The sequence below is a fragment of the Silene latifolia genome, chromosome 3, assembly GCF_048544455.1.
Source record: "Silene latifolia isolate original U9 population chromosome 3, ASM4854445v1, whole genome shotgun sequence".
NCBI lineage: Eukaryota > Viridiplantae > Streptophyta > Magnoliopsida > Caryophyllales > Caryophyllaceae > Silene > Silene latifolia.
In genome coordinates this window covers 150,197,073-150,218,190 of record NC_133528.1, presented here as the reverse complement: position 1 = coordinate 150,218,190, position 21,118 = coordinate 150,197,073, and the positions used below count along the sequence as shown (strand labels likewise).

At 37.4% G+C, this 21,118-nt stretch overlaps 2 protein-coding genes across 5 annotated transcripts; one reads left to right on the top strand and one right to left on the bottom strand.

The window, feature by feature from the left end:
• On the top strand, positions 1-6,862 carry LOC141648473 (SH3 domain-containing protein 2). Its single transcript, XM_074457160.1, has 10 exons — positions 1-311; positions 2,779-2,895; positions 2,989-3,058; positions 3,154-3,305; positions 4,177-4,278; positions 4,405-4,605; positions 4,701-4,763; positions 5,309-5,467; positions 6,051-6,125; positions 6,491-6,862. The coding sequence occupies exons 1-10, from the start codon at positions 252-254 to the stop codon at positions 6,605-6,607; spliced, it is 1,116 nt and encodes a 371-aa protein (XP_074313261.1). The 5' UTR covers positions 1-251; the 3' UTR covers positions 6,608-6,862.
• Positions 6,863-7,280: 418 nt separating this feature from the next.
• On the bottom strand, positions 7,281-20,526 carry LOC141648470 (squalene synthase 2-like). Of its 4 annotated transcripts, none has more exons than XM_074457155.1 (14): positions 20,272-20,518; positions 17,827-17,869; positions 10,926-11,015; positions 10,742-10,817; positions 10,485-10,554; positions 9,795-9,938; positions 9,604-9,708; positions 9,073-9,219; positions 8,722-8,797; positions 8,419-8,507; positions 8,232-8,323; positions 8,030-8,069; positions 7,880-7,956; positions 7,281-7,575 (listed from the first exon to the last, which is right to left on the bottom strand). In XM_074457155.1, the coding sequence occupies exons 1-13, from the start codon at positions 20,464-20,466 to the stop codon at positions 7,885-7,887; spliced, it is 1,239 nt and encodes a 412-aa protein (XP_074313256.1). In that variant the 5' UTR covers positions 20,467-20,518; the 3' UTR covers positions 7,281-7,575; positions 7,880-7,884. The 4 variants fall into 4 exon arrangements, with proteins under 4 accessions (XP_074313256.1, XP_074313255.1, XP_074313257.1 ...); XM_074457154.1 differs by lacking the exons at positions 17,827-17,869; positions 20,272-20,518 and adding exons at positions 11,570-11,612; positions 12,362-12,755; XM_074457153.1 differs by lacking the exons at positions 7,281-7,575; positions 7,880-7,956; positions 8,030-8,069; ... (7 more) ...; positions 10,742-10,817; positions 10,926-11,015 and adding exons at positions 14,174-14,497; positions 14,587-14,671; positions 14,745-14,784; ... (7 more) ...; positions 17,206-17,281; positions 17,387-17,476 and having other exon boundaries at positions 20,272-20,526.
• Between the last annotated feature and the right edge of the window lie 592 nt (positions 20,527-21,118).

Below are 21,118 nucleotides of genomic sequence, written 5' to 3'. Positions count from 1 at the left end.
CACCTCTAAATAGGTCTTTTACTTTCGAGCTATCCCCAACTCCATTCAAACTCAAATCGACTCGATCACACCCAATTCCGAATCATAACCCCAAAATTTCAATTTCAAACTTGTGTAGTTTCTTTCTCGTTTGCTTCTTAGTTCCAACTTCTACCCTTTTGTCTCCTACAACTTTTAATTTTTCAGCTTAATCAACAAGAACAACAGCACTGATAATTCAAGAAAAAACAAAGATTTAATTCGGAGATTTTATGGAAGCCATTAAAAAGCAAGCTTCCAGGCTTCGAGAAACAGTTGCTAAGCAACAACAAGTACCTAATTTCTCTCCATTTTCCCATTTTTTATACTGCATTTTCAACCCTAATTTGTTAATTATTGATCCCTGATTTTTTTAGCTTAATTAGATCCGATTACTGTGTTTAATCTGAATCTTTGAGCTTAATTCTTGGTGGGTATCCTTTGTTTTTGATTTCTGAGTGTTGATCTTTGAATTTTAATCGGAAATATTTCATCTTTTTCGATGGGTTCTTGCGGATTTTGAGTTTAATTGATTGATGTGATTGAATTTGCTGGTGGTTTATTCAATTTGATCTGTTTGTTTGAATATGTAAACAAATTTTGATTTAGAAGCGAAATAATGTTAGTTTTTTAAATAATGGATAGATTATTGGGATCTTGGATTATCTGAATGCAGCTAATTTTGTTGATGATTATGGTAGCGAAATGGTAGTTATTAGGAGAAATGGAGTATCGTTTCGTGTAAATTGTGATCTTGATGTCACAAACTGTGGATTTGATGTATGCATTTTCGAGTTACTGAGCTTTTAATGCTGGAGTGGTATAGTTGCCTTCTCTGTTTAACCTGTACAAGAGGCATCCTAGAGATCATCGTTATTGGCTTTTAGTTAATCGTTATTGTTCTATATAAGCGATGAGGGGTAAAACACGAACTAAGGGATGTCTGACTCTGACATGCAATGATGCATGTCATAATGTAAATTCGTTGTTTTGGCGTATTAGATAACTACGATATACTCCTGATTATTGAGGCATATATAATCATAATGAAATTTTGAATGGAGACCTTGGAATTGAGATCTAAGCACCTCAAATGTTAAAATTAGGCTTGGGATGAATGATTGAATGTTATACCTTCTACAAACTACAAAGTAACTTCGGTACCTACAGAATAGAGAGGCTATGATCTATATTACAATGATTGTGGAAATTAAAGGTATGCACTACACTTTGAGTCACATCTACATTTCTAAGGAAAGGTAAAGGAAGTTCGGTAAATTGGCTATATGAATTGTTTCTGAGGGTCAGATGCTCAGATTGTTTATCAAATTAAGCCAAACGAAATTTGTAAGCAGTGACGGGTACAGGATGCTTTAATGGATGTGAAGCTTCAGTAGGAACACTAGCATTGGGCTGGTCAGATACTCAAATTAGATTCACCATGCTATACAATATTAAAGCCAAAGAATAGTGACTATTTGACTTCATTGGAAATGGACAATTTGAAGCTTCTTCATCAACTAAAGTTTTTGAAAGCAGCTATTTTGGTGATGATTATAGAATCAAAATGCTTGATGTTAGGATAAACGAAGGACTTTTTGTGTAAACTGTGATCTTGATGTCACAAATTGTGGATTGATGATTTAACTACGGAGTGATATGGGTGCCTTTTTTGTTTAACCTGTACGAGAGGCATTCTAGGGATCATCTTCTTCGACTTTTCGCTAATCGTTGGATTTCCATGTATTGCCCGTGGTAGTTTTTTCTCGATTTGAATGTTGGAACGTCAAGGCTTTGGTTGGCCGGTTAGTAAGCTGTAAGAAAGTAAGTCTATTAGTTTTGCCTCGCTGCACGACCCAGTTTGTGTTAATATAGATAAAGTCTATATCTCAAGGCTTTTGTTAAATCGAATGGTTCATCGATTAGGTTTCGCATGTTGTTAATCTTTAAGTGTGTCATTGTTCTATAAACAATGACGGTAAAATACGAGCTAGGGGATGTCTGATACATTGCATGTCATAATGGAATTTTGGTGTTTTTGAGCATTAGATAACTACGAGATTGTAATTACGGAGGGAATTTTCTGAATGGAGAACATGGAATTGAGAATTAAGCACGTCAATCGTTTGAAATTAAGCTTGAGATGAATGTTATACCATCTACAAACTACGAAGTAACTTGGGTACCTACACAATAGAGAGGCTATGAAGGTGTCATATATCATTAAAATGATTGTGGAGTTTTAAGGTATGCACTAGAAGGTTTTGAGTCACATCTACATTTCTAAGGGAAGGTAAAAGAAGTTCTATAAATTGGCTATCTGCTTATGTTTCTGAGGGTCAGATACTCAGGTTGTTTGCCAACTAAGAAACCAAATTTGTAAGCAGTGACGGGTACAAGATGCTTTAACGGTTGTGAAGCTTCAGTAGGAACACTAGCATTTTGTTGGTCAGATACTCAAATTCACCGTACTATACGGTATTAAAGTGAAAGAATAGCGACTCTTTGGCTTCATTAGAAATGGAAAGTTTGGAACTTCTTCATCAACTATTTTTTTTACATCAACAATTCTTCATTGATGTTACTTGTTGTCCTTTTGACCCCTCTGCCCCATCCCCCTGTACCGTAAAAAGTAGAAGTGATAATCTGCTTCCCGTTTGAAAGAGCCGTTAATAAATAAATAGTCAGGACAATTGCATTTATGAACCCAAACCACTCATCTTAGACTTGTTTATATTCTGTATTTGTGATAATTTGTAGGCTGTTTTCAAGCAGTTTGGTGGAGGATATAGCTCAGATAATGTGGTCACTGACGAGGCAGAGCTTCACCAGCATCAGAAGCTTGAGAAGCTTTACATATCGACACGAGCGGCTAAGGTTTCCATCTTTCTTTGAACAATTTTAAAGTGGATATAACATCTGATTGGTTCTTGAGTTCCTACTTGCTAATGCCCCCCCTTTTTTTATCAGCATTTTCAAAGAGACATTGTACGTGGAGTTGAAGGCTACATCGTTACTGGTTCAAAGCAAGTTGAAATTGGTAATTCTTATATTTGTATTAATTGAAACTGCTTGTAGACTTTGTTTTTGGTTAATATCTAACATCTTGGTCTTCACTTGGCTTATCTCTGCCAGGAACAAAGTTGTCTGAAGATGGTAGAAAATATGGCTCTGAGAATACATGCACAAGTGGCAGCACATTATCCAAAGCTGCTGTTAGTTTCTCCAGAGCCCGGGCACAGATGGAGAAGGAGCGAGGCAACTTATTAAAAGCTTTTGGCACTCAGGTTGGGTTTTCTTTGATGAGTGATAATTGGTTTTCTTTTCCCTATATTTGACCTGCAAGTCTTGTACAGTCGTACTAGACGCCAAGATGATGTGAGACAAAACCAAATCCGCATATTTACCTCGTTCATGATAGGCTTAACACGTCTATCTCACATGGACCCTGTCATATAATTTTTTGTGAGTTTTTACTGGGTCATAACAGTGATTTATACTGCCTACTATGTAAGAGTTAGCTTCATACTTGACTGAAACTAAGTATAGCAGTAAAATTAACGGAACCAATGTAAATCATGGGGCGTCAATAAGCGTCATGATCTTCAACCTGTAAACCCAGGTACAAACTTCTGCATTTTGTGGTAGTTGTTACTGTATTGTAACAGTGGTTTGCCGTTAGTTTTGTAGTGGAGGCGTGATGCTTAATGCTATTGTATGTGTAAGTTAAATCTCTTTTTTTCTCATAGACACGAGTATCTGCCAAAGAAGTTTTTGAGTCACTATTCCAAGGTTTTTTTTTTGGCGTGGACTTTAATTATTTCAAGTTACTCTATTTGTTTCCCAAATGAAACAAGGGCAAGGTCTCAGAGTTGATTCTACAATAGTACCGTACTGCAGGCTAAAATAAAGAGTAATATTCACTAGCAGAGGGGATAAAATATTTTTGAAGTGCAAATTAAATTAACTTGACATGTCGATGTGTGAAGTACCCTAGAGTTTGTCAAAGATTTCCGGAGCCCTCTTTCCTGCTTAAATTGTACTCTGATTTTGAAGGGTATTTTAGTGACGGCATGAGTTTAGTGCCTTGGTTACTGTCAATCTTATGTCACCTTGGGCCTTATACTGTCCATTTATAAGTCGTCTGCAATTTTGTAGGTGGCAGAACCCTTAAGAGCAATGGTCATGGGAGCTCCCTTGGAGGATGCTCGACATCTTGCTCAACGCTATGATAGAATGCGACAAGAAGCTGAAGCGCAGGTATCTCCGATACTACACTTCTTTTACTAAAATATTGAGCCTGAAGTAGTAGGTTGCCTATTGAACTGTTAACTTCTTCAAAATGAAATTGTAGTTTGATTTCAGTCTGTTTTTGGACCTAGATAGGCAATCGAAGTTTCCAGACGCCAGTCAAAAGTTAGGGAAACAGGGGGAAATCCAGAAATTGTTATGAAGTTGGAAGCAGCTGAATCAAAGCTTCAAGACTTGAAGTCAAACATGGGAATTTTGGGAAAGGAGGCTGCTTCTGCTATGGCTGCTGTTGAAGCTCAGCAACAGAGGCAGACTCTTCAAAGACTCATTGCCATGGTGATGGGAAATTCTTATTGTGACTTGTCTTTTAAGGATATTACACAAATTCAAAGACTGACTTCTTGGCGTGTTTTCTGCTTTCAATGAAATAGGTAGAAGCAGAACGTCTCTACCATCAGAGAGCGCTCCAGATACTTGAACAGCTTGAAGGCGAGGTACCGTTATTGTGCCTTAATCTATTATTGCAGCAGTGGTATTAACTATTAACTCTCGGTTTGAGACTTGATCTCCAAATAAGTCGTCGCAGCTATAAATGCAATCGATACGGATTCAAAATACGGTTGCATTAATCTTCTAAACCTTGGTAGCTCATTATGCAGTGTCGCGGCCGAATTCCGAGTTTTATCTCATTTACATTGTCCCAATTCCTTTTTGGCCCATTTCTTATCTAGGATATAAAAAAGTGAACTCCCGTACTATCTCTAGTTAATTACTGCATAAGATACCCTTCTATCCCATCAATACACTTAGTGGGGAGGGTAAGGTAAAAGTCATGTGGCATCTTGATATGTAAATTTTGCGAGCAAAAGGGATATTGATGATATTCTATCATTAAATCTTACATACTATGTCTTATCAAATGGGACAGTGTAAATGAGATGAAGGGGTGTAATGAATGTCATAATGAAGTATGTTTTCGCTCAGGATTTTGGTTGCTTGTATCGAGTTTGTAAAATTGTACGCTGTGGTTTATCTATAGATGATTTCAGAGAGACAGCGGATAGAAGCTGCTCCCAGCCCTCCTCTTGAGAACAATGTACCACCACCACCACCACCAGCGTACGAAGAAGTTAATGGTGTATTTGCATCTCATGCTCAAAATGTTACAACTGACAGCATGGGTTACTTTCTTGGAGAGGTTAGTTGTTGGAAGTTAATTTCCTTCTTTTTTCATATTAGATGCTTGTCTCAAACCAAAAGTCTGAAACCTCTAAATCCACTGAAAACATTACGTACATCGTGGAAAACCAACTTATTCACTGATCCGAATTAGTGGCAATGGTTTTTTTCCCTTCTATTCAGAATGGTCCTTCGATTTCAAATTTGTTGATGTGGGCAGGTGACCTGAATACTTGTGCAAATATTTGTTGGGTATTGTTGGGGCGACTATGCTAATCCATGTTTGGCGATTGATATATATGTCTAGTATACTACTGTGTGGCGGTAAGGGTCGGGATTTATTGGCTTTTAGAATACTCGAGAATGGTCCCCAGTTCCGCAGTCTTGCATTTATGGGAGTATGGGACCGAACCGTAATTTTCTGGGGAGGAACTGGTTTTGTTTGATGGGTTGTATTGGTTCTTGTTTATGTTGGTGGTTGTATGCTGAAAGAGATTTGCCCTTCTATAACAGTATAACCTGTATGCATACAAAAACGCTGTAGTAAGGCAACCTGTTAAGCAACATTTTGCTTTGAAGTAAGGTTTTCTTTCTGTTTGCAGGTTACATGCCCGTATCAAGCTGAATCTGACACTGAATTGAGTTTGTCTATGGGCGATTATGTCGTCATACGAAAGGTTTGTATTGTTGGTTCTTGTTTGCCAACTCTGTGGTTGTAGTTGCTTTTTTTGGCTTGCGTTTCATATTAGATCATGGAGTCATTTTTAAGTTCGCAATGAGCTTGGACTCATCCGGTAGACAGCATTCTCTAATTAATTTTTATCACGGGTCATTTGAAAACGATTATGTGTTACAAATATGGGAAAAGGATTTGTACGGTTGACCCCGATTCCTATCTCTTATCATACGCTTGGAGACGTGAGCCTTTGAGGCACCGGACTAGCACATGACATGCCTTAGGATCCTCTATGCTTGTTTTTCGCGGTTAAAACACTATCCATCATTTTTCTGTGGGTCATTTACAATGTTGGCGTTATTGCAGGTTTCCAACAATGGCTGGGCCGAAGGAGAATGCAAAGGCAGAGCTGGTTGGTTTCCGTTTGGATACATCGAAAGACGGGAGCGTGTTCTAGCCAGCAAGATCGCTGAAGTTTTTTGAAACCGGTCATCTAAAAAATGATATTTTTGTTTGAAATTTGTTGATGTGAATCGCTTTATCGAATCTCGAATATGTACAAACCCAACTGGCTTGTTATCATGTAGCCTGTAGTAAATTTTTTGTACTCTTATATTATCCTCATTAATATTTACCCTTGTATTTTTTTTTGTTTCCTTGAAGGTGGCAGAGAAATTAGTAATGTTATGCAAGTGTAATTGATGATTCAAAACCTCTCTATTGTACTTTGTCAGGTTACCATGTGTTTTGCCCAATCTTTTTTTATCCCAAACACCGATCTTTTGTAGATTAGTTTTCGACCTATGATATATGTATTCCAGTGCACAAAATAAAAACTAGATTATGTTTGTCCTGGATCGCTTCTTTTGTACTTTGTTCGACTTAAATGATTTGGAGCGGAAGATCAGAATTAATCTACAAAAGATCCTGAATTTAAAAGATACTCCGTATATATGAAGTGGGAGGAAATCGGAGGGATTAATCTGGGCACTCGATGCAAAAACAGTTGGTTGATTAGTGCAGGAACGACTGTCCGAGCTAACACCTACCTGCTCCGCCACAAAACACATTGTTGAAAAAAGTGTGTAATTTCGATCTTTTCAAATTTATTTGTGCCACAAAAAAAAAAAAAAAAAAAGAAAAAAAAAAAACTATGTAAGGCATCATATTATTCATTTGAGGTCCGGCATCATATTATTCGTATAGCAATATGAAGTACAAAGCTTCAAACTAGCTTTGTCTTCGTAACAGTAGTTGATCACTTGATCTTGTGTAAGACGGTTATATGGTACAACATACAAAGTAGTGTTATTATACACCTCATTCAGGTAAGCGGTTACACACCGTACAACGATCTCGTTTATGTTTTTGTGTCGTCACACATTTGTGCCTCTGGAGAGCTCACTTCTCCATATAATTAGCTGGTTACTGTACCAGAACCAAAGCCACACCTGTGAAACCAGAATGCAAAGATGTTAGTTGTTAACTAGTAACCTGATACTCCTTCGTATTTACTCCTTCCGTCCCAATCATTTGTTTACCTTTGATTAAAATATTCCTCGCAAAGATCAAAAAGAAATCTTTATGAATTGCCACAATGGTCAAATATCGGTCAATTAGCGGCCTTATCAGTCAGTTGTCGCTTGTAACAGTCAAATATCGCTACTCTTTAGAATTTTTGTACATATCAGAAAATATTGCAATAAGCTAAAAAGAAACCTTTATGAATTTGGCCAATATTCAAAACATATGTACCTGAACTAGTAGTTCATTTGCCGGTTGGAAGATAGACGGGCAAAAATAATCGCCAGTATAATGAAAATCATAAACATCTGCACAAGTTACTATGGTTAGCAGATATAACTGATCCATAAAATGCATAAGAAAAGTGTAGGGTGTTCTCACCAGAGTCAATCCCGACTTGCTTTTCACAACGTATAATTTCCTGAAAATACATAAACCACAAAGTTTTCCGGGATAAGTAGGAATGTAAGATGGTAAGCATCATGCTTTAAAGACGTGAGCCGATTAGAGATCATGAGGGATCTTGGCACCTAGGTGGGGCCAACACGCGCTTTTGTAAACTAAGGTAGGAGTATTGAAGTACCTTTTATTCAGAGTTCCGGAGTCTTTGCAGAGTTTCATTATTGCATCAACCCTGCTCAGTGTTATTATGGCATTTGGATCCGTCTTGTCAACCTATGTATGTATGCATGCAAAACCACAGCAAGTTTATATGATGCAACAAGAAACAGCAATGTAATCTTGTGGCCTATAAGAGATTGATTGTTTACCTTTGATTTTAACATGCAGGAGAAATCAAAGAAAGCCCCGTAACCATCAGCCATTGTATCTGTCCGTTCAATTACTATAGCAGCGAGACCTAGAAAGTAAATCATATATCAAATCATCCACAGGACATAGTATCGTAATTTACCACATTTTTAGGCAATATTGGACACATTTCGCAATATTTGGTCGTGACAGCCGATACAACAATAGTAGCTCAAACTGAGATTTAATATTATGCCTATCCCAAAATTTGAAAACATCATATACTACTGAAACTTCATTTGATAGAAGAAAACATCATTTACCACGTCTTATTTTCACGACACCTCTGAAGACCTGGATATTGTTATAGCATAATGCCAAAGTTCCCATCGCCATAATCTAGAACAATGACAATATGTGAGTTACATAGAAGGGGGAGATAAGATAGTAAAGAAGTAAGCCAAAACCAAAGGGAAGCATACAAAAGTGAAGAAGACCCAAATAAGATTTAAAATACACGGTCTGATTTGGATAAATCAAACAGTAACAAGTTTCATGTTGAAATTCGGGAATTTAATGGTATAAGGATAAGCAAACATGGTTGACCATCAACAGAAATGAAGATAATAAAAATGCAAAGAAGATAGTACAGCATAACACAAAAGATCACATACAAGTGGAATAGAACAGGATCGGAATATAGCCTGATCGCGCATAGCAGACAAGCATGTAAGGCAATCTTCCACATGAAACAAAGCATTGGTCACCATTTCATTTAAACAACTGACAGCTTTCAGGGAGTTCTCCTCGTACTTAAAATCCTACAAGACAAATTTCAATATAAACGAGTTTTTAAATACAAGTTCTCCTCTTTGGTTTTGATTTTTTTCTTTTACTGGGATGTGATATTTCAGCACACGGATACAGTTGCATACATCCGAAACCTTTAACTCGTCATACACTACTCATACAGGTAAGACTGTGAGGCAGTGGGTTAAAATTGTTTTTAGTGAAGGTAATCGCAATCATTAAAAAAAAAAACATGAATGTAAAATTTCGATGTACTACTTTAATTGGAAGTTAGTCATGGTGGCCTGATCTCAATCTTTGCTGCAAAAATACAGCCGACAGGGGCTTAAGATGCAATTGGGATAACTGTAATGCAATGTTGCGGCCTAGATATAATCCCACGAAAGAACACTAACCTCAAGTTTGTCGACATATTTTTTCCATATCTCTTCAGGCCAAAACAAGCGAGATTTTGGTATTTCATTAATATCCTCCAGGTAATCATGAATAATGTTGGTTTTCTGCACAGTATCACTAGCCATTACATAATGCAACGTCAATAACGTCACACAACTAAATAAAAACGATTGAGACTAAAAGTAAAAACCTGAAGAAGTACACCCATTGCATTGGAAAGATTTTCTGGCGTTAAATCCTCCAAGCCGGACTTATGGAAAAGCTTTGACAATCCAAAGCCAACAAGTCCTGCAACATAATGGCAATATTCATCGTAGTCGTTAACAGTTTCTACCTGCAATTAGTGAATTTGAATTAAGGTGTGCGTACACCTGAAATGGCACATAAATACTCGCAACATCAATTTTCACACTCGAGATCAGTATAATCAAGTGTTTCCACAATTGCTGGAACCATGGCTAATAGCATGCTAGTACAACTTTTCAAGGATGAATGGATGCCTTGGTTATAAATAATAGGAATATTTATAATAGTTGGGCATCAACCATCACCTTAAGGTTTTGGTTGAGTTGGTTCATCTATCATGGTATCAGAGCCAGTGTGACCGAAGGTCACAGGTTCAAATCCTGGCAACCTCAAAACTTCTCAAAAACTCGAAGTGGAAACCCAGCACACGGTACGCAACTAACCACTCTTCAAGCCCGACGGGCATTTGAGTGAGGGAGCGTAATAGGAATATTTATAATAGTTGGGCATCAACCATCACCTTAAGGTTTTGGTTGAGTTGATTCATCTATCAATAAATTCCGACATGGAAATATCAGTTTTCATATACGACTATACAAGTATTAAGTAATTTGTTTTTTTTTATTTCACAAACCTCCTTTTGTATAAATTTGGCCATTCCCGTACCCATCCTTTTGGTGATATCCGCAATTGCTTCTTGATAGCTGCAGATACAGTAAGTTTAACACAGCGGAAATTAAGTTGCATCTTCATAATAAAAAAGAAGCACAGCGGAAATTAAGTTGAAGCTTCATATTTTCTAGGCTGTTGTACAACATGAAACTATGAAAGTGCTTTCAATGAACACGTTTATCACAGAGAATCCATACGTTAACTCGTTAAGAACTTTACCCTTTGTCAAGCTCTAGGAAAGCCGCTGAGACATGATGAAACTCATCCATGAGAACTTTGTAGTGATTCGTACCACCTTATAACAAAAACAAGCAAAATAAATGAATACACTAAATGGAATTATTAATTATTAACTAAAAAGAAGCAAATTATATATGTCAACTGCAAAATTCAGACCACTCACAAGAAAAATGCCAGTCAGGGTCATATATGTGCTGATGAAAGGCTTTCAGAATCGGAATTTTGACTTCTGCGGCTATGCTCGTATCATCCTCTGTACAGCAGCATTGAAACTATGTAATGCTCCCTTGTCCCTCCATTTATATTCAATCAAGCAAATTTATAAAAGAGCAATTGCCTTGGCTAACTACCCGTATAAGTGAATGTTTAATTCGAGAATCACTTATATTCTAGCAAATTTTAGAATTAAGAACTATCTAATACGGAGTACGTCTTTAGTTTCAGTTAGTTATGTTAGTTCAACCTTCACCTTGTTGGGTGTTTGGCATTCCGACATAATTCACATAACACAACTCTTCGATACTTTATTTTAGAAGAAAAAGTACAAATATAACCGTATCCTACATGCAACACCATGTCCTGGTCGGACACTTACAACCGAGTCAAACCAACAACATAGGCTAGGCATTTATATTAATCACATGGGACTAGAAAAGTGGTGATTACTCATCTACAACATCTGAATCCCCTAGCAAACAGGAAGATAGCGCGGTAAAACTCGTAGATACAAATTAAACTAATCAAATACATGACTAATACAGTAATACAGCATGACAAGATTGAGTTCTTAAGCTGAAAGAGACAAACCTACTGTGTCTAGAGCTCTAAGTACCAAATAAAAAACACATACCTGCAATGCAACAAAGTAGAATTACTGTTAAAAAGCTCTTAACTTTATTTGATACAATGATAGGACACCAGCGAGTGATATTGAGATTGAGTATCACCCTCTCACATACATCACGCAGGCCCTACACAATAAGGCCACAATGGGGAGAGAAATGGGTAGGATTTATCGTGAACACGTGAGAGGGTGGTATCAAAACTCAATATCACTTGGTGACGCTATCTCATTTTTCGTGAAAAAGTTTTAAGAATTTACTCCCAAAACATTTTTAGACCTCACACATGACATGACTACATGACTTTACATTGATAAATCAAAATTCCCAACTCAATTGGTTCTCATATAAACCACTTGAATATAGCAACAATCAAAAGTCTCAAAACATTTCCTCTTATGGGTGAAAGTGGATCCTTGAGAAATAAAGCACAATTTCCTTAAATATAGCAACAATCAAAAGTCTCAAAACTTTTTGTCCCCATATATTCTTCCATAGTGTGATTATTGCATGAGACGCTCATAATGTAAAAAGATAACTAATTTCCTAGAAACAAATGAATGATTTTTTTACGGAAATGGACCATCTCACGGTGTAAAACCATCCATTACTCCATACTCCCTCCGTTCAACTCCACATTACAAGTTTCTCTTATATATGGCAAATGTGAAAAAGCAAACTTGTAATGTGGAGTTGAATGGAGGGAGTAATAAATAAAACGTAAACGTAAACTATTGACCGGAAAAAGAAGACATACAGCATTGCGGAGCTCGGAATGAAGCTGTTGAATAACAAAAGCAAAGCTCCTAGAAACTTTATGAAGCATAGAATAACAAAAACTCCAATGAACTTCTTCATGAATTTGGTTTTGAGCTTGATTAACAGCCAATTTTAACTTCAAAAGTGGGTAAATTTCATCTGGGTGTTTCAATATTGCACATAAATTCTCCATTTTTAATCTGGGTTTTTGTCAAAATTGAATCTTGATGCCAATTTTTGACATTCAATTCGGTATGACAACACTATAATTAATTGAGTTTGTATTAACAAATCTATATTTGCCATAATATACGGGTGATTCATGTTGAAATAATAGTACTCCGTATATTGTTATGTCGGTAAAGAGCTGGGGTTACTGTTCCCATCAATGCTGATTTTTGAGCCTCTTATTTTGTTGGCACTTCTCAATTTGACAATTTCTTATTTAAGTCGAGGATATTTGTCTTAAACAGGTCAAATATTTATGTAATATGAATAAGACAAAAACGATTTTTGTACAGAGAAAAAACAAAAATTTGTCCTATATATAATATATCCTGTGTGTAGACTTGTACTCGGGCCGGGTCGGGCTGGCCAGGAAGCGGGTCGGGCTCTCTTGATGAGGCCCGGGCCAGGCCAGGGGGAGGGCCGGGCTGGGATATGCTTGACCCGAGGCGGGCCGGACATGCGGGCCTTACCATTTTATTTTATTTTTTTGCTAAATGGCAGGCCCGGGGCGGGTCGGGCTGAAATTTCAGGATTCGGTCCAGGCCAGGGTTAACGCCGGGCTAAGGCCGAGCCAGGCCGGGTCAGGTCAAGTTGCATAAAATAACGGGTCAAGGCGGGCCGGGTCAGTCCGTGCTGATGGCCAGCTCTACCTGTGTGTAGTGGAACTGGTCGAGCCTGGCTGACCCAATGATTTGGTTAGGTCTATTTATAATATTAAGATGGAGGTAAAGCAAGACAAGCTGATAAATCTAATCCCGGCTTTTCCCCCATAATAACAGGGTTGGAAGTGGGTCGTGCCCCATGACGACTCACCGTGCTACAACTTCAAAATGACACGATATGAGCACGGACACATTTAGGCGGATGTCGTGCGGTGCCGTCGAAATCTCAGATGGCATGGTTGATGGCCTAAGCACGTTGGCACGTTGAGCCGTGTCGTACTTGGATAAGTTGGCGTGCTAGACCAACTTGTTTGGCGCAAATTCTCCCTTGTGACGGGTACTATTCCGTCATAAACACTGTTCACATTAGCGATGAGCTAAATGTGACCACTTTTTGATAAAATGTGACCATTTTTTTAGGTGACATTTTATGAACAGTACTTGAGTGGTTACATTTTATCAAAAAGTGGTCACATTTGTCCGTCGCAAATTGTGACTGTCACAAGGGAGAATTGCTGCTTGCTTGGACCAGTGGAAGATATTGGACAATTGACTTAGGCCCGAAATTTTTTGGCTAAAAATAGCTGAATTGAACTAAACTGAAATTTATGAAGCTGAAATGATCAACTTAACTGAACTGAAATAAACTTAATAAAGCTAAATCGAACTAAACCGAACAACGATCACAACAACACAAATTCTTGTTTAAAACAGATATATCTATGTTAAGCTTAAAACGAGTCAAATAAGATAGTTAGGACAAAACTAAAATGCATTGAAATTAACAAAAAAACTTGTCCATCTATGCAAGAGGGATAATATAAGTGAACCCGTTTTTATCTTAAAAAAAAAAAAAAGGAATGTCATTCCTCTCATTACATAATTGTTCCTAGTTTGTACCACATATGACACAAGTCACACAACTATGCAAGGCTAGTATTAATCGGATAACAATATAAAATACTCTTTTTATCCCAATTATTTGTTTACCTTTCTTATTCTTTGTATTGTAAGAAATATTTTAATTAAAGACAGACAAATTATCGATATGGAGGGAATAGAAACTCCTTGTAGATTTATCTTAGTCGGAGTAATTGATCTTGTGTGCGATGATTACTCTCTACAACCTAGAGAGTATTTATCATGCACCTCTTTTAGGTAAGTGGTAATACGCCGTACTACGTTCTTATTTAAGTTTTTGTGTTGTCATGCATTAGCGCCTTCATACAGAACTGAAGCCACACCTGTGAAACGAATGCAAAGATGTTAGTAGTCGACTAGTCGTTAGCTAGTAGACTGATACTCCACCGTATTTATATCATTTCCGTCTCACTTTGATTGTCAAATGATTCATTTGCTGGTCGGAAGATCCACCAGGCAAAGATAATCGCCAGTATAACGAAAATCATCACAAGCATCTGCACAAGTTACTAAGGTTAGCAGATATAACTGACTCGTAAAAAGGATTAGAAAAGCGAAGGGTGTTCTCACAACAGTCAATCCCGACTTGCTTTTCACAACGTATAATTTCCTGAAAATACATAAATCAACAAAATTTCCCGGTATAAGTAGGAGGAAAATGAAAGGTAAGCATTTTTCTTAAAAAGACGTGAGGCGTTCCAAGAACACGAGGGCTGCCCTGCTGAGTGCTAAGGTAAGAGTATTAAAATACCTTTTATTCAGAGTTCCGGAGTCCCTGCAGAGTTTCATTATTGCATCAACCCTGCTCAGTGTTATTGCGGCATTTGGATCCGTCTTGTCAACCTATGTATTCAGGCAAAACCACGGCATGTTTTATATGATGTAACAAGAAAGAACAATGTACTCTTGTGGTCTGTAAAAGATTACCTTTGATTTTAACATGCAGGAGAAATCGAAGAAAGCTCCGTAAACATCAGCCATTGTATCTGTCCGTTCGAGTATTATAGCAGCGAGACCTAGAAAGTAAAGTAAATCATATATCAAAGCATCCGGCCACCTAGGTAGCACCAAAACGGACACGGACACGGGACACGGACACGACACGGACACGTGACACGGCATCCCTTGATATTTAGGACACGGGACACGTTATTTAAATTTAATAAAATATATATTTTATAATTATAAACGTTTGATTTTATTTTTATAAAAGTATTTGATATTAAATTTAAATAAGTGAAGCTAAAACTGGCCCTTGATTATAACTCGTTTTCATTTACCATCCAAACGAATCTTTTAATCAATCTCTTTCGACAGCTCACTTCACGCTTAAAGAACATCATTCAGCCCAAATGATGTCCAAATGTCATGGACACGCGTCGGACACGGCCGAAATACCATGGACACGCGTCGGACACGTGCTCGAATAAATGTAGAAAGTTAGACACGGCTTTGTAGGTGTCCGACACGTTTCGACGTGTGTCCGAGGAGTGTCGGTGTCGGACACGGTGTCGGACACGGGACGGCTGATTAGGAGAAGTGTCCGTGCTACCTAGCCGGCCACAAGCCGTAGTTAGATCGTACTCGGGCTGGGCTGGCCGAGGGGCGGGCCGGGCTCTTCTGGACAGACCCGGGCCAGGCCAATGGGATGGGCGGGCTTGGTCGGGCCATGCCGGGCTAGGATATGCTTGACCCGGGCCCTGGTTCAAGGCGGGTTGGGCTGGCGGGCCTAACATAATTTTCTTATTTTTCCTAAAATAGACGGGCCGGGCTGGGAAAATGGAACCCGGACCAGGCCAGGGTAGGAGCGGGCCGGGCTGGTCAGGGGCGGCCCGTGTGGGATGGCGGGCTGAGGACGGGTCGGGCCTGGTCGGGCTGGCCGTGCTGTTGGCCAGCTCTAGCAGTAGTACCATAAGATTTGAAAACATCATATACTATCTGAACTTTGTTAGACAGAAGAAAAAACCGTTAAAATGAAATTTACCGCGTCTAATTTTCACGACACCTCTGAAGACACGGATATTGTTGTAGCACAATGCCAATGTTCCCATCGCCATAATCTAGAACAATGGCAATATGTAGATGCCCAAATAAGATTTAAGTCACGCGGTCTGAGATGGATAAATCAAACGTAACAAGTTTTATGTTAAAACGCAAAAGATCACATACTAGTGGAATAGAACAGGATCGGAGTATAGCATGATCCCGCAAAGGAGACAAGCACGCGAGGCAATCTTCCACATGAAACAAAGCATTGGTCACCATGTCATTTAAACAACTGACTGCTTTCTGAGAGTTTTCCTCGTACTTCAAATCCTACACGACAAATTTCAATACAAATGAGTTCTAAGATACAGCCGACAGAGACTTAAGATGCAATTGTAATAATTCTGATGCAATGTCGCAGCCTGGATATAATACCAGGACAGGAACACTAACCTCAAGGTTGTTGACATACGTTTTCCATATTTCTTGAGGCCAGAACATGCGAGGTTTTGGTATTTCATTTATATCTTCAAGGTAATCACGGATAATGTTGGTTTTCTGCACAATGTGGCTAGCCATTACACAATGCAACGTCAGTAACGTCACATAATTAAGTAACGAAGGTTGAAACCGGAAGTAAAAACCTGAAGAAATAAACCCATTGCGTTGGGAAGACGTTCTGGCGCTAAATCCTCTAAGCCGGAGTTATAGAAAAGTTTTGACAATCCAAGGCCAACAAGTCCTGCAACATAGTGGCAATATTCATCGTAGTCGTTAACAGTTTCTACCTGCAATAGCCAATTAGTGGATTCTAATTAAGGCAAAATTGTTTTCTTAATTTTACCAACCAAATTGTTAGTATTATTGTATAGAAACCTTATTAAGTCCGCAATCACGAACCTCTTTTCGTATAAATTTGGCCATTCCTGCACCCATCCTTTTGGTGATATCCGCAATTGCTTCTTGATAGCTGCATATACAGTAAGTTTAACATAGCGGAAATTAAGTTGCATCTTCATAATAAAAAAGCACAGCGGAAAATTACCCTTTGTCAAGCTCCAGGAAAGCCATTGAGACGTGATGAAACTCGTCCATGAGAACTTTGTAGTGCTTCGTACCACCTTATAACAAAACAACCAAAATACAAGCTAAGCATACTTTATCAATGAATTAAACTAAAAGAAGCAAATTATTTTTTCTCAAGAAGTAAAATTCAGATCACTCACAAGAAAAATGCCAGTCGCGATTGTATATGTGCTGATGAAAGGCTTTCAAAATAGGAATTTTGACTTCTGTGGCTACGCTCGTATCATCCTCTGTACAGCAGCAGCATTAAAACTATGTAATGCTCCCTAATCCCTCCATTTACATTCCAAAGAAGCGAATCTATATACAACACTGCTTGCCTACGCTTACTGAACTGAATGTTTAAGTCGAGAATTACTTTCATTTACGCAACTTATAGAAAAAAGAAGAGATCTTGTTGGAAAATTCTCGAGTATTCTTATTTACAATTTGTCATACTCGAGAATTACTTTCATTTTACGTTACCAAATTCGTCATACTCGAAAATTACATAAACAAATAGATAAAAATTGCATTAGACTGATTCCATTCTCTAGCCATTGCATGAAAATATAGAGTTGTTAAGCTGAAAGAGACAAACCTACAGTGTCAAGAGCTCTAAGTACCAAATAAAAGACACAGATCTGCAATGCAACAAAACAGAATTGTTAAAAAGCTGTTACTTTTATAATCGAGTTTCACCACCTATATATTCTTTCCGTCTTATTCATTTGTTTACCTTATAGTGAGGGTTATCTTTAATCATAGGTAAGCAAATAATAGAGGCGGAGGGAGTATAAGACTTTGTTTGGTACGTTATTTAGATTAAAGTAGCTTATTTGACCAAATTTTCAACTAGCTAATACTCGTCATTTTGTACAAGTGTTTAGCAAGTACTTTGTGTTAAGAATATTCTTTGGTTGTGCACTAACCACTCTTTAAGTCTAATGGCATTCGAGTGAGAGAGCGTCATAGGATATAATAGTTGGGCATCAACAATCACCTTAAGTTTTTGGTTGAGATGATTCATCTATCACTAGGTAGCTTATTTGGCAACTCGGCTAGCTGAAATAAAGATACTTAAAAAGAGTTCCATTTCTTTTTAGTAAATGGAGAGAAAATGGACCGCTTAAGAAGTACCATGCACGAAAGTAACTAGCTGAAACTTTTTTATCTTCCCTTTTTACTCCTTCAATTATTACAACAAAAATAAAATCATATCCGTTTATGTAATTTTATCAAATATAATAAGTTAACTTTCATCGCATTTATATTATTTATGTTAAAATAAAAAATCATTCACAAAAACTAAATTAATTTTTTTTGGTGAAAAAAAAAACTAAATTATAAAAAAGGTAATAATCCAAAATGTACTTTTTTCTCTCTTAATTACTAATCGAAAATGACCTGGCCAAAAAAAAAAAAAAAAAAAATGACCTGACCAACAAATACAAAAAAAACCTGAAGCCTGCGAGCCGACCCAAACTAACCCCAAAATAGTACTCCCTCCAAATTCCTATTTTTGCCCCATTTCCTCTTAATGGCAACACATTTGTGTTTGCCGCATTTCTTAACTTTCCATTTTGGACACCTTTTTTACCATATTGTCCTTATGGCTTTTTTGTATTTACAACTTTTGCCACTCAATTATGGGAAAACACTATTAGTTTTTCATTGTTTATTAGTTTCCTCCATTTTAAGTACAACCCACTACCAACTTATACATTACTTTTTCATTGTTTATTAGTTTCCTTAATTTTTGTGCCCAAATGAAATGGGGCAAACACTATAATTCGGAGGGAGTAGATAACTTCGTCTTAAACAAGAATTTGTGATGGGTGAAAATTAGGGAGAAGTGAAAACTCGGGTTGTTGGGCTGGCAAGCCCAGCACGGCCCATGGCCCATTTTAGCACGACATGGGATTGACACTGTAAGTCACTCCATAGGCCATGAGTCGTGTATGGGCTGAAGTTTGAGAAAGAAGACTGTGCCTATCCCGGTTACAACACGCCCCACCTCGGCACGACACGCCATGAACCGTGCTTAGCGACCATTTTTATTTTACCGGCACGACACGAAGTTTACCTTCTCATATGAGTCATATCTAAACCATGCCATTTTCTCCTCCATACATGAACACACTTTGACCCAACATAAGGCACGAGCCACTTCCATCTCTAGTAAAAATGGATCCTCAAAGAAATAAAGCTCATTTTCCTTAATTATAACCACCACCAAAAGTCCAAAACTTTTGTTTGCCAAAAGAACACCGGTCGTGTTAAATATCGTCGACAATTAACACATCTTTCCAATTTTACCCTCCCATTAACTTCCCCTTGTCTCTCTCCCTAATTTTTCTAAAACAAAAAAAGACGGTTTTTCGGAAAAAAATCGTAATTTAATTTACGAACTTTTCGATTAAAACGGTTTTAAACATACGGTAACAACGATCAAGTTAGTAACGGTTTTAAAAATATTTTCGTCCAAATTTTTTTTTTTGTTTTTTTTTTTGAAAAAAAAAATTCCGAACGAAAATATTTTCCGTCTGGACGAAAATGTTTTTCGTCCGGATTTTTTTTTTTGAAAGAAAAAAAATCATTTTCCGACTTAGATTAATTTTTGCCGCGGTAATCGATAATCACTAATCCGTGCTAACAATAACGATTCTATTCTAAACCACGTAAAATTACTAACTAATTACAAATTTTAAAAAAATTAAATTAGTTTAGATTACTTGTCGTCGATTCCTTGAATTTGGTGGCGGAATTAAAGCGGTGGTGAGTCTGGTGACAAAAATGTCATATTTGAAAAAAAGATATTAAAATATGGAAGGTTTAAAGTGAAAGGTAAATTAGAAAAGTTATTAAAAAATGTCGACGATTATTAGTAAAATATAATAACCTTCCCCCCAAATTTTCTTTCTTTAGAAGGTGGTACAGCCTACCGGTATCGAGTCCAAGTCTATGTATGACTCGATACCAGTGTAACACGACCCATTGACCCCTATCATTCTCATTAAAAAAAAGATGGAAAAAGAAGACATACAGCATTGCGTAACTCAGTAGGAAGCTGTTGAATGACAAAGGCAAAACTCCTAGAAACTTTATGAAGCATAGAATAACAAAAATTCAAATGAACATCTTCATAAATTTGGTTTTGAGCTTGATTAACAGCTAATTTTAACTTCAAAAGTGGGTAAATTTCATCTGGGTATTTCAATATTGCACATAATTTCTCCATTTTTAATCTGGGTTTTTGTCAAATTTGAATCTTGATACCAAATTTTGACATTTACTGGGGTTTATTAAGCTATTTATGACTTAAATTTATAACTTAATTAAAAATTGAATTAAAAATACTATTTCTGACAGAGTATACGTGATTTCATGTAGAAATAGTATTGTTTTGTCATTATTGGATCCTCGTTTTCTTCCACTTTGACTCATATATCTAAATAAATGTAATTGCGATTGTTAGTTTTGCGTGAGACTGTTGTATATATGCTATTAATGTACTCCCTCCGTCCCGGTCATTTGTTGTCCTTTTCCATTTTGGGGTGTCTCAATCATTTGTTGCCCTTTCTATTTTAGGAATGCATTTGATGAACAATTTGATCATTCACACTCAATTTGGTCCACATGTCATTTAGTAATTGACTATCTCCTATTTTCTTGGTCTTTGTGCCAAAACGAAAGGACAACAAATGACCGGGACAGAGGGAGTAATTAGTTTAGATTCGAGTTTATTGTAGCCTTGTAGGCATAAAACGACTTTATTTGAGTTTTCGTGTATGCATTAACGAACCAGCGTGATATGCGGCTGCCTAGACTAAGTCTGGGGCTACTTAGTCGAATAGCTTACTTTGTATTGTTCGTAATAATGTAAGTTATTC

Bases quoted from the DNA above. Each gene is read 5' to 3' on its own strand.
- LOC141648473 (XM_074457160.1), top strand. From the start codon at position 252: ATGGAAGCCATTAAAAAGCAAGCTTCCAGGCTTCGAGAAACAGTTGCT. The intron at 3,059-3,153 runs GTAATTCTTATA...TATCTCTGCCAG, and splicing joins TTCAAAGCAAGTTGAAATTG to GAACAAAGTTGTCTGAAGAT. The intron at 4,764-5,308 runs GTACCGTTATTG...GTTTATCTATAG, and splicing joins TTGAACAGCTTGAAGGCGAG to ATGATTTCAGAGAGACAGCG.
- LOC141648470 (XM_074457153.1), bottom strand. From the start codon at position 20,466: ATGGAGAAATTATGTGCAATATTGAAATACCCAGATGAAATTTACCCA. The intron at 17,870-20,271 runs GTATGTCTTCTT...GTTGCATTGCAG, and splicing joins CTACTGAGTTACGCAATGCT to ATCTGTGTCTTTTATTTGGT. The intron at 16,949-17,060 runs GTTCGTGATTGC...TGGCTATTGCAG, and splicing joins CCAAATTTATACGAAAAGAG to GTAGAAACTGTTAACGACTA.